This window comes from Haematobia irritans, chromosome 5, assembly GCF_050003625.1.
Source record: "Haematobia irritans isolate KBUSLIRL chromosome 5, ASM5000362v1, whole genome shotgun sequence".
NCBI lineage: Eukaryota > Metazoa > Arthropoda > Insecta > Diptera > Muscidae > Haematobia > Haematobia irritans.
In genome coordinates, this window is record NC_134401.1 from 75,747,116 (window position 1) to 75,760,430 (window position 13,315).

At 33.3% G+C, this 13,315-nt stretch overlaps 1 protein-coding gene across 4 annotated transcripts in view; it reads left to right on the forward strand.

Moving 5' to 3' along the window:
- Positions 1-292: 292 nt before the first annotated feature.
- Positions 293-13,315, forward strand: part of Ttd14 (TRPL translocation defect 14) — a 160,106-nt gene continuing 147,083 nt past the window's right edge. For 2 of the 4 annotated variants that reach the window (XM_075313492.1, XM_075313493.1), the window contains exon 1: positions 295-1,031. In XM_075313492.1, coding sequence (XP_075169607.1) covers positions 857-1,031 — 175 coding nt within the window. In that variant the 5' untranslated portion in view covers positions 295-856. Of the gene's footprint in view, positions 1,032-13,315 lie in introns of all 4 variants that reach the window. The other 2 variants (XM_075313490.1, XM_075313494.1) reach the window with 2 other exon arrangements.

The window sequence follows — 13,315 nt, forward strand, 5'->3', positions numbered from 1 at the left end:
ATAATCTTTGATTATATCAACTGGTTGTTTACAAAAATTGACCCTTATTTATTTATTTGAAACACCAATACCTACAAATGAATATGACAGATTGTGTACTTCAAAGCGCACCGGGTTGCATAAAGAAAGTTCTTTTTGTTTTTTTAACTCTACCTGTAAATAAGTGTACCCTGAGTGTATACTGATGTATATTAGTATTTTCATCCAAAAGTACCCATTTCCGTACTTGTTGGTCAATATAAAATATTTATGTTTCATCCCTGATTCTATTACTAATTTAGAACGCAGCACTGATTCTTTTTTGTAGCTGCTACTATATTGTGGCTGACATTAGTTTTGTTTTCACAATACGAAAAACGAGACCCCTTGGTATTTTGAGGCTTATGGGTCAATGATCCAATATCATCCCCGTCTAGAATGTCTCAGATAAAAAATAAAAAGTTGTAAACTCGTTTTATATATCAATAAATATCCCCGTAACAACTACAACCCACGTGTTTGTCGAGATTAACTGCGTACATTTTATTTTTGTTATTTTCGCTACGTTTGTTCCATGCGGTCGGTCCGCGTGATCTTTAATTTCGTCAAATCAAAAAATATCGAAATGATTGAAGAAGGAATCTAATTATACAACATTGCGCTAATGTGGCTTACGGTCGTATAGTATGGAATAATCCAACCTACCTCGTTGATATTTCTTGTGTAACAAGTGAAAAAATCAATCTTGAATACTACGTAACTAGTTCGAGTAGCTAACCTTAAACCCCGCTGTTCTCAAGTCCAAGGCGCAGTGAGATTTGGGGCATCATATATACACCCAACTTCAAAGCGGTTAGTTAGAAGTAAAAAAGCGGATATGACGGCAAGAACAGAGAGCAAAAAGGAGTCTGAAGATATGGGTAACAATAAGAACGGCAACCAAAAACCTTCTACAGAGACGCAGATTGAAAATCCCCGAAAAAGCTTAAAGCTACAGAAAATGAGTAACGGGCAGTTAGAGAAACGTGTCTACAAAATTGTTCTCACTGGAGGTAAGATTTCTCTTTATGCAGTAACTTGTTTGGTATTGTTTTGATGCGGATTTTCAATGTCAAGGTCACAGGCAAAGACCCATGAAATAAAATGATGTAAAATCAGCTTGTTCTTCCAGATTTGGTCAGAAACTCGAGATAATTACAAGGTTTATGAGAAGTCGCAGAAATGTACATGTTTCTTCTACTTTCGTAACAAAACGCAATTTATTATTTGTCGCAATTTTTAAACTTTGCTGAGAGAAAGAAAGTGCTTAATACATGGCATAAACAATAAATACCAAATTTTAATTTTTGCACCACAATACAGAAAATAGTCCCAATATTCAAAAAAAAGTCAACATAAACATTAACCCTCCCAAAACTGATAACACCGGAAGCGATACATGCATGATGAGGTCCCGTGGGACCCACAATAAAAAAGAGTGGTAACGTGGTTGTTCCTACGATATTTTTTTTTTGCCAGGGAAAATAAATACGTATATGAATATTCGTTTCAACGACACCTATATGTAAAAAATGTGTTATATACAAATACAAACAAATTTTTGCCATAAAAATTGGCAAAATTGGCCAAACAGGAAGAGATAGAAAAGCCGAATCTTAAACAAAGGCTTGAATCTACTTTAGTACAAGTGGTCCGATTGGTCCAATTTTTGGCCAGCGTGTAGATTTTTCGATTCTAAGCACAAAATGTAATATACCACTTTTTGGCGGAAAGACTTATTTTCTGAGTTACGGGCCACTAAACTTTTCATTATCATGTATATTGGATTTAGTATCCATCGCACATAATCATCCTAGCCCACTTTGGACCCTGTCCATAGGAGAAAGTCTCAAACCCCGGCCGAAGGCCGCCCACCTATACCCAGTTTTTAAGGGACGGTATCTCGAAACTACGCTCTTCCGACAAAATTTTTAAAATCCCTTCTCCTACACTCAAAGAAAAATTGTTTATTTTTAACAACTTGTGCTAAAGTAGATTTGTTCCTAACCAAATATAAACTAAAACGATAAAAACATTTTGCCAAAAATCTTCCGAATCGAAGTAATGTCACATATACGAAGCAGAGAAATGTGTCCACTGTGGCCAAATGGAAAAATATGGGGTTCAATGGTGAAAACGGATATTGCAAAATGTGTTTGGGAGTCTTAATATATAGCCAGGAAAAAAGTGGAACTGCTCCTTTAGAGAAATGCGACCACTGTGGCCAAACGGAAAAAATATTTTTATCGGCCTTGAAGGCTTTATATATTACTGTCAATAAAGAAAGAAAAAAAGAATGGTGTTCCAGATTTATATGTGAAAGATAGACATGGTTTGTGTCTCGGCTAAGCAAAATTCAAATTAGTGGAATTTAACTTTGTGGGACGCAAGTAATATATATTGGTTACTAAAAAATCATGTATAGCTCTGATACTGGATCTCCTTTATCCCATTTTATTTTTTAATTTTGATTTTTTGTAGTAACCAATATATATTACTTGCATTTGGTCTGGTCAATTCCTCTCAAATGGTTTCTTAGATATAGGAGATCCAATATCGGGGCTATATATAACCGATATCTGGCGACAATATAGCTCAAAAACTGTACATGAGACTTTCTAATAAATGGTTTCGTAGATATAGGAGATCCAATATCGGGACTATATAGCAGATATCGGTGACGCTATATCTCAAATACCCTACATGAAAATTTTGATTTTTTAATTTAGTTTTTTTGGTGCAGGCCAATATCTACCACTGACATTTCGTCTGGTCAATACTTCTCAAATGGTTCCTTAGGTATAGGCGATTTAATATCGGGGCTATATATAGCCGATATCTGATGACACTATATCTCAAATACTGTGCACGAGATTTTTGAAGTTATTTAAGAATTTTATTTTGGTACCCCTTAGATGTTTTTATTATTGTATTTTAATATCTTAGGTCCATTACTTCAGGATATATTGACATTTTTATACGACTTTAGAATTATTAGCGGTTATCTCTTATGGATAAATTTTTCGACGATATAAAACCACCAATGCATAGTATGACTACACATAAAATAACTGACGGTGTTTGGCAGTTTTCCACCAAAAATTTGCCTCTTTTCAAGAAAAACTATTTGGAATGCGTTCCACACGTTAAATTCGTCCCACAAAGTTAAATTCGTTCCACAAATTTGAATTTTGCTTAGCCGAGACACAAACCACGAATTTTACTCGCGAATTTATCTTCACACCCTTCAATGAAGAGGTGATCGCCTAAACTGAGGCCTATTTTGAGGCAAAACCGAAGGAGTACTACCAAAATGGTATCGAAAAATTGGAAGGTCGTTATAATCGTTGTATCGCTCTTGAAGGGAACTACACAGTCTCACACAAGTTTACATACCCCTGAGTTTTTTACCTCTTAACTAAACCTGTTTCTTGTTGTTGTTTATAACCCACACCAAAAAAATCTTCTTGAAAATTAACAAATACTTTGTTTTTCAAATTAATTTACAAAAACTATTTTTTAAATATTTTTTAAAATATTATTATTTAAAGAAAATATAAATTTTTTAACCGTATGTAAACTTTTGTGAGACTGTGTATGTTGAATAATAAAAACGAATTTTGACAAAAAAATGTGTTTTTCTTTGTTAGACCGGGGACTTATCAGCCAACCTGTTATAGCCGATAACTGACGATAATATAGCTCAAAAACTGTACATGAGACTTTTGATGTTTTAATTTTGGTTTTTTGCCATAACAAGTTTCTGTTACTGGCACTTTGTCCGGTCAATTCCTCTCAAATGGTTTCTTAGATATAGGAGATCCAATATTGGGGCTATATATCCGATATCGGTGACGATATATCTCAAATTCTGTACTTTTTCTTCTGATTTTTTAATTTTGATTTTTTGTGGTCGTCAATATGTCCCACTGGCATTTTGTCTGGTCAATTCACCAAGTGCCGTTTTCGATATATTAACGATCCAATATCGGGGCTATATATAGCCGATATCTGACGACGCTATATCTCAAATTCTTTACATGAAACTTTTGATTTTTTTTGATTTTGATTTTTTTGTGGTCGTCTATATGTCCCACTGGCATTTTGTCTGGTCAATTCACCAAGAGCCGTTTTCGAGATATTAACGATCCAATATCGGGGCTATATATAGCCGATATCTGATGACGCTATATCGCAAATACTGTACATAAGACTTCTGAAGTTATTTAACAATCTAATTTTCGTACCCATTTTATGTTGTATTTTTTCAGTTTACTATTTTATATCAATAACTTTAGGATATACTGACTGTTTTATACGGCTGTAGAGTTATCTCTTATAGCTCAATTTTTCTACGATATAAAAATACGAATGCTTGGAATTCTTACATATTAAATAATTTACGGTTTTTGCCAGTTTTTCCACCACAAAATAGCCTCTTTTTAAGAAAAAGTGTGTTTTGGAATACGTTCCACAAGTTAAATTCGTCCCACAAAGTTAAATTCGTTCCACAAATTTGAATTTTGCTTAGCCGAGACACAAACCAAGAATTTAACTCGCTAATTTAAAAAATTCAAAATTCAAATTAGTGGAATTTAACTTTGTGGGACGCAAGTAATATATATTGGTTACTACAAAAACTCATGTACAGCCCTGATATTCGATCTCCTATATCCCATTTTATTTTTTAATTTTTTTTTAATTTTGATTTTTTGTAGTAACCAATATATATTACTTGCATTTGGTCTGGTCAATTCCTCTCAAATGGTTTCTTAGATATAGGAGATCCAATATCGGGGCTATATATAACCGATATCTGGCGACAATATAGCTCAAAAACTGTACATGAGACTGTCTAATAAATGGTTTCGTAGATATAGGAGCCGAGACACAAACCAAGAATTTAACTCGTGAATTTATCTTCACACCCTTAGGCCCAGTTTCTCAATGTCTTGTTATTATTTATCGTGTCGATAAAACAGCTGGTCCCATACAAAAATTTTACTAACCGGAGGTCTATCCTCCGCTTAAAATTAATCGGAGGATGAGAAACTGGTCATTAGTATCATATTACATTGCAAGAGTACATGAGCAAGGTGTTTCAGGTACATTTAAAAGTAAAGTATAAATATATATAAAAGAAAGTTGTAACCAGGGATCCGGAGCGGTCCATTTTTTTCGCTCCGCTCCGGAGAAAAAAAAACCGCTCCGCTCCACGCTCCGCTCCACGCTCCGCTCCACGCTCCGCTCCACGCTCCGCTCCGAGAAAAAAAAATCGCTCCGCTCCTCTTCGAGAAAATTATAGTACAAACATTGTATTATTTGTTCAATTGAGTTTTATTTTATTTAGAAAAATCGGGCGGTACATATATGGGAGCTATAGCTAAATCGATTTCTATGATTTTTTGCACATATAGTTAGTGCTATAGAAGATTACATTTCGCCAACTTTGAGTAAGATCGGTTGATAAATAAGGGTTTTATGACCTAATTTGGCAAAATCGGGCGATACATATATATGGGACCTATATCTAAATCTGAACCGATTTCGATGAAATTTTCAGACTTAAAGGGTGATACAGAAGATTATTTTGTGCTAAATTTGACGACGATCGGTTAGTAAAAAAGTGCAACGTGACCCCATTTGTTGAAATCGGGCAATACATATATATGGGAGCTATATCTAAATTTGATCCGATTTCTTCCAAATTCAATAACGTTCGTCCTTGTGCCCAAAAAAACTCCCTTTACCAAATTTCATCAAAATCGGTTAATAATTGCGACCGAAATCCTGTGAACAACAAATACATGGACAGACGGACACCAAGCGCTAGATCGACTCAGGAGGTGATTCTTAGTCGATCGATATATATTTTATGGGGTCTAAAATCAATATTTCTTGTAGGCACATTTTTTGGCAGATCAAACTTATTATACCCTAACCACTATGTGGTTTAGGGTATAATGACTTTAAAACAATGTGTTGAAACATTTTATTAATTTTGAAGATTTTTTCAGAAATATTAAATCCATTTTGACTTCATTAAAACGAAATTTGCATTCATGTTAGGATACACATTTTTATGTCGAATCATTTAGCTATAAAGATAAACAGACTTCATTGAAAAGTTTAGAGACTTTTAGACAAGGAAAAACTTTTTTTCAGAGAAATACGTCTTCTATTCTAAGCAAAATTCGTATTTGAAGCATGTGAAGTATTTGGCCTCCCGACAATATTCTTTGCGGTGCACCATATACTATTTAATATGTGATAGAAACCAAATTTATGAAAATGGACCAAAATGGACCAAATTCTGTTTGGTCTGACCATCGGACCAAATTTAAAAATTAGAAATCTTTTGGACCAATTTTGGTCCGATCGGACCAAAACGGCAACGCTGATTGGAATTGAAAGTCTATACACAGAGTAGAAGTAACTACTCTCCGAAAGTTTTTTTTGTTTTGCAACAGACGTAGAGAAGAGGTTTTGTTATATTTGTAATGTGTGAGTGTATGTTTATGTTTGCAACAACCTCCATCGAAATCAGCCCGTGGTATACCCACGAATATTCTTACTCAGATCTAGTGTTACCTAATTTCGCTTTTTTCCCTTTATTGTAAAAATACATTTTCGAACAGCGTTTTTAAGAAATGTTCGTTCTCAAAAAAAGAAGATAACATGCAATAATACAAATCAAGTCATTAGTTTTCAATGTGAGAAAAAAATTAAAATAAATGTATATGCGCACATTTTTCAACCAAAATTGAAACTATCCATAATTTTAATTAAATTTTCGATAACTAATATCAGAAATAAGAGAATGCTAGGATATAGTACAATAGTAAAGCAAATATGAATGTCCTTACACTGAAAAAAAGCATGCCCGGTTCCAAAGATTTTGTCTTTACTTTAACAGTTTGGGTATTAATTCCGAGCCAAAGAAGGAGAATACAAGTAAGAATACTTTAAAGACGTAATTCTCTTTTAAATTTGGGGGTTATGTACTTGCTTCTCGGAAGCAAATGTTAATTTTTCATTTTTTTAGATTTTTTTCGTCAATTGTTATCAAAATCCTTTAAAAACGAGTTAACGAGTTATTTTTTTTTCCATATTAAGACTCGACTTCCAGTAGAAATTATGCTATGTTTCAAGTAAAAAGCGTCTTTAAAATAAAGTGTTGAAAAACATGTCTTATTTTTTAACGATTTTTTGAGATGCAAAAAGGAAACAAATTTAAAGACAATTTTATTAATTTTAAAGAGTTTTTCTTAATTATTAAAGTCACGTTGACCTTACCTCAAAAATTTTATCTTTCATGTTATGATACACATTTTTAAGTAAAATCACTTAATTATAAGGACAGTACAACTTCATTCAAAAGTTTATTGCCTTTTGGACAAGAAAAAAAACTTTATTTTAGAGAAATGCGTCTTCCATGTTAAGCAAAATTTGCATTCTTATTCTAAGGACATGGAATCTTTGACTTCACGGCAATATTTTTTTCAGTGTAGAAAACTAAAAAATTAAATATAAATAAGATCGTTTAATTGCATTTATTTGACGTTCATTACAACCATCTTTGTAGTAATACGGGATGAAATTGATCGAAAGTACTGTTGTTACTTTTACAACACATACTAGAGATATATTTTGACATTTGCCGTTTTTGAAAACAATTACTAAAAAAACACGTTGTGTTTTCCCCAATGTACGTACGTACAAAAATACATATCGTACATTTTAAACGTTTGCTCACACTACGCTAAGTACTAGCTAAATTTGAAATTACCTACACAGTGTAATTTCGAAGTTACACATTTCATTCAAGTAATTTTTTATTCGGAGCGGAGCGGTTTTTCATTTGGAAACCGCTCCGCTCCGCTCCGAATTTTAGAAATGCCGCTCCCGCTCCGGCTAAAAAAGGGCTTGCTCCGCTCCGGATCCCTGGTTGTAACAACAACACGAAAGTTGACGTGCACATACTTTACGTCTCGCGTTTTTTATTGTATCACTAGAGACTCAGGGTGAGCAGAAAAATCAAACTTAAAATAATCTATATTTATGGAATTTTATAAATTCACTGGAAACTAATGCTTGGTTTGCACAACAACTAAGAAGTATAAACAAACTTTGTCATACCGGGCGACATCATTGTGATCGATAACACAATCGATAAAAGATTTATATGTGGCAATTATAGTGTATGGTACACACAATTTTTTTTTATTTCAATCACGAAATTCGCGGATTCAATCATTTTTTAAATTGAAATGTCTTCAATCACGAAAATGATAGTATTAATCGCCCATTTTGATTCTAAACCAACACGATTTTCAATTAACAATTTAATTGACTTTTGTCACGGAATGAATTAATTGTGTGATTGAATCAATTGAAACAGTGATTGGTTTTTGACATAAAATTCAATCAATGTTTTAATTGAATCAATTAAAATTTTTATTATTTTCGCGACAAAAATCAATCAACTGTTTAATTGATTCAATTAAAAAATTAATTGAAATTGACATTACATTTCAATCGAAAATGTATATATTGCGTCCCCAAAATCGTATTTGGTTTTATTTGAAATAAAAGAAAATATGCGTTTCTTATAAAACATATTCAATATTTTATTTTTGTGAGTTACGCTATAGGCAAAAGAATTTGGTTCTTGCCATTTGTGTGTTTTGTTCTAACATAACTTACACGTACAATTACTATAAATAACAACTAAAGGGTGAAAAATAAACTGCATAAATCATTATCTTCCTTATCATAATAACCATGTCTGCATGCTCTTTCCAATAAGTCAGCAACCTGTAAGCTAAATTTGTTTTTCTGAAAGTAAACAGAATAATTAGAACTTATTTTTGTTCAATTAAAAGTTACTTTTGTTAAGCATTACCTGAATTCTTAGTTCCTTAGTTATATTCTTCATTTGCCTTTATGCCAAGGGACTCGGTTTAATTTAATTTCCACAAAATTTCCGCACTTTGAAATCGTCTATTTAAATCTGAACCAATCAGAGACAAAAATAATAGCAATAATATAAATGGAAAATACATATTTTTATTATGTTCGGATATTTTTCATATTTTTAAATCCAAAAGAAAGAAATGTTTTACCATTACATAGAGTTTGTATTGCTGCTCATTAGGTTATATAACAGATATGCTGCTCTCTACTTGGGTTAAAACTGAAAAAAGACTGGTAAAATAAAAATGCAATTTAATGCCAACGCTACTTCGCAACTTCAAGATGAATCTTCCAACAAACCCATATCCATATCACTAAAGAAATGAATAAAAAATATACATATTGTTTTAGTCCGTTTAATATAAATAGGTTTAATGGAAAATTGCATTCACATTTCACAATTGCTTACATTCAATAAATGTAGATTGTGTTCCATGTTTACAATACCGCAAAACACCAACGCAGGTAATTCAAAATGCATTCCTTTACCGCATGGTCATTTGTTATTGCACACATTATTTTTTTCGACACTTTTGTTTGACTTGTTATTGTATTCAAAATATTTATACACACATTTCGAACGCAGCAGACAGAATGTCGCCAATCATGTTTTCAATTTACGCGAAAAACAAAAACCCAACCGTTCGTTACGAGTTACTTCCACAGACTGAGTTACTTCGATCCATCCCGTGTTGTTGAAAAAATACACTTTTTCTTGTTCTCTTTTGTCTCTTTCTCTCCATCGCTCAAAATTATTCAATTTCAATCACAAAGGTGATTGAATAAATCACATGTTTAATTGGGAGCGGAAAATTTTTCAATCACGTTTGTAATTGATTTCCGAATTGATTAAAAAATTGATTGAATCAATTAATATTTTAATTGGAAACGGAACAAAAATCAATCGTTTTTTAATTGGATTTTATTCGGATTTGATTAAATATTTAATTGAATTAATTAACATAGTAATCGAATCCGTTTCCAAATTCAATTAAGTGTTTAATTGAACAAAAATCGGTGATAATTTTTTGTGTGTATTCAGAAGTTGAAGTCGACACATACGAAGATAGGTGGCGCCAAGTTAAAAAAGAAAAAGGTTACCGTCAAGGTTAGGTTAGGTTAGACCGTTTTCTTTCAACCGTCGAACTGAACGGACGTGTTTTCTAATAGCGGAGTATTTCATCGTAATAAGTACTTATTACGAATTTCACGTGTGGTGGAAATAATAAACCACCATGCAGCGAAATTCAAAGTCATCCACTGGGTTGCTAACTTCAGCGCCCAGTGGACGGGTAACGACTGAAGTTATAAATTTGGGCAGCGACCAAGAGTCAGGCCCAATTAGTCGACCTGTAGACGGGTCGACTGGCGGTGACACTTTGGCAAGTCGAACCTTTTCTAAGGTGACGACATCAAAAGGAGGCAATCCCTCTCGAAAGAGATTCAGGAACGAAGAAATGCTTTGTTTATCCTAAAGAAATTAGGATCAGTCGACCCAAGCACGTTGTCGGCTAAGCAAAGCGATTCCTTAAAATGGGCTCAAGGAATTCTTGAAGCTGGAAAAAGGGAACGATCACCGGATGAGCTGCCATCTTCTAAACGGGATCAAAGATCGTTTGCCTCAGTTGCAAAAAGCGTTGCCAATTTAGCTTTTTTCCCGCTAGATTTGGCTTTTTTTGAAGACGTTTAGCGGGGAAAAAATGCATTTAGCTTTTAGCTTTTTTTCTGGCTTTTTTTCATGACCCTTTTAGCTATTTTTGGCTTTTTTTATTTTCGGCATGTTCCTATTGAAATATGGATAAAACTTCGCTTTAACCTAAGCCTTGCTGCCAGAATAAGGTTTTCCACATATTTCAAAGCTCAATTGAAACAATAATTATTCCAGCCATTATGCGGGCATTTTTGCAGCAAATACACCTTGTTGTAAAGTTTTTTCCTCGTATTCATAAAAGTTATCGTAACCATTAAATCTACTATTACCATCCTTATATAAACTGTCAGTAAATTATTAGGAATATTAGCATTTGACTCGTTTATCCTTTTTATGTTATTATAATATTCTAAAGTTATTATCATATTTCTAAATTAAAATAGTAGATGTGAATTGCTTTGTACACTGAAAAAATATTGTTGGAGGCCAAAGATTTCATGTCCTTAAAATATAAACGCGAATTTTGGTTATAATAGCATTTGTGAATTTCACTTATATAAACTGTTTCCCTTGTCCAAAAGGCGATAAAGTCGTTTTGTCCTTATAGTTAAGTGATTCAACTTAAAAATGGGTATCTTTTCATGAAAGAAGGCTAGGGTCAATTCCAAAAAATTCTCAAAATTAATGAAATAGTCTTTAAATTTGTGGAGTTTTTGTATCTTGACCACAAACCAAAATAGCGTTCAAAAATAGAAGAGGGGTTTCAACATTTTATTTTAAAAACATATACATTGAATAATTTATACTTAAAGTCGAGTCTGAATTTGGAACTTTAAGTTGTCGTTAGCACGTTTTTAAAGCAATGTGATAGCTCATGAAGAAAAAGCTGAAAAAACGAATAAATTCAAATTTGACTCGGAATCAATACCAAAATCATTAGTGTACAAAATCTTTGGAATCGAACATAGAAATAATTTAATAATAATAATAAAGTTTTGAATGTGGTATTATTTTTTTTAACACAAAAAAAAAAAAAATCAATAAAAAAATTCGTTGTGATAGGATCAAAACAAATCTGCTATTTATTAATGGAATGGATTTATTCAGTATAAACGTGCAAGACAGTTAGAATGGGTTTTATTCTCTTGGGTAATATTAGGAGAAGTTAGGAAAATTTATCATTAATTCAGTTAAAACGAAATATATTGATATTTTCTAATGCAGTTCTATGTGATATTGTGCAATATATCGCACATTGGACTTGTTGATGATTAACCAGCTGATAATCGCAAGTTTACTGGGAAAAATGTTTTTACTAGGAAATATAAACGAAGAACTTCCAGTACAAATTTGTGATAGTAATCAAAATGTATCTAGTACGCAAACATAGATAATATGACTTAGATTTTCTTACAGTCTCACAGAAATGGAAATAATGAATGAATACAATTAAAATAATATGTGTTTTAAGTGAAACAAAGCCTTTAAGTTTGAGAAATTTCAATCAAAAATGTGACTTTTGATACAAAAAAATTTAGCTTTTTTTCTAGCTATTTTTTGACATTTTTTAGCTTTTTTTGGCTAGTTTTTTGGACAAATCTAGCGGTTTTTGGTGAAACAATTCTGGCAACGCTGGTTGCAAAAGACAGCCTTGTGTTTATATTAAACATAGAGTCGTTGCCACATCTAGCCCAGACCCAAGGACGCGTAAGTTATGGCTTTCATGATATCCATATGAAGGTATACAAAAGCGATCAGCCAAAGGATACCGAAACGGACAAGCCTCCGGTAGAGTCAGCAGTGAAAAAATCTCCTAGCGAAGCCGAAGGAGACATAAAACCTGCAGACTATGGCGAAAATCATATGCGGGAAGTTTCTACAGGCTCAAGCCTCACCAAAGCTGAACCGCGGATTGTTGCGAGAGTCACCGAGATCTGTGAAGAGGAAGCCCTTGATGACTCAATTGAAGCGGCTGATGTGACGGTGGTTGAAAATTTGGATGGTTCTACGGTTCCTCCAGATAAATCTTCACCATTGTAAGGCCGCTTGTGCTGCCTTAAAAGTTCTCCTGATGAAAGGAGACATAGATATAGTTCTTATTCAAGAACCATACATATATAAGAACAAGATCTGTGAATTAAGCACTCCGGGTTTCAAACTTTTGCATAATACCGGTAACGATATAAATCGAGCATGTATAATTGCTAAAAACGAACTAAACTTGTTTCTGCTTCCTTCATTGAGCAATGCAGACACTGTCGTAGCCAGTCTAGAGATATCCACATGCAAATATTGGGTATCTTCGGTCTACATGGGACATGATAGGGAGATGCCACCCTGTGCCGTTAAGACCTTAGTTGAGGAGTCACTAAAAACAAAGACAAAACTCATTATGGGATGTAGTGCATTAGTAGTGATACTAATACAAGGGGAGAGTCGCTAATAGAGTTTATTTTGCGTACTAACCTGGTAGTTTGCAATAAGGGAGATGCACCAACCTTCGTCACCAGGAACAGACAAGAGGTTTTGGACGTAACGTTGACCTCTCCGGAAATGAATGATAAGATATCTGAGTGGCAAGTTTTAAGGGAACATAGCTTCTCAGATCATGGCTACATCAGTTTCAAATTGGCTGTTCGTACTTCAAAGACCATATTTCCGCCAAATGTT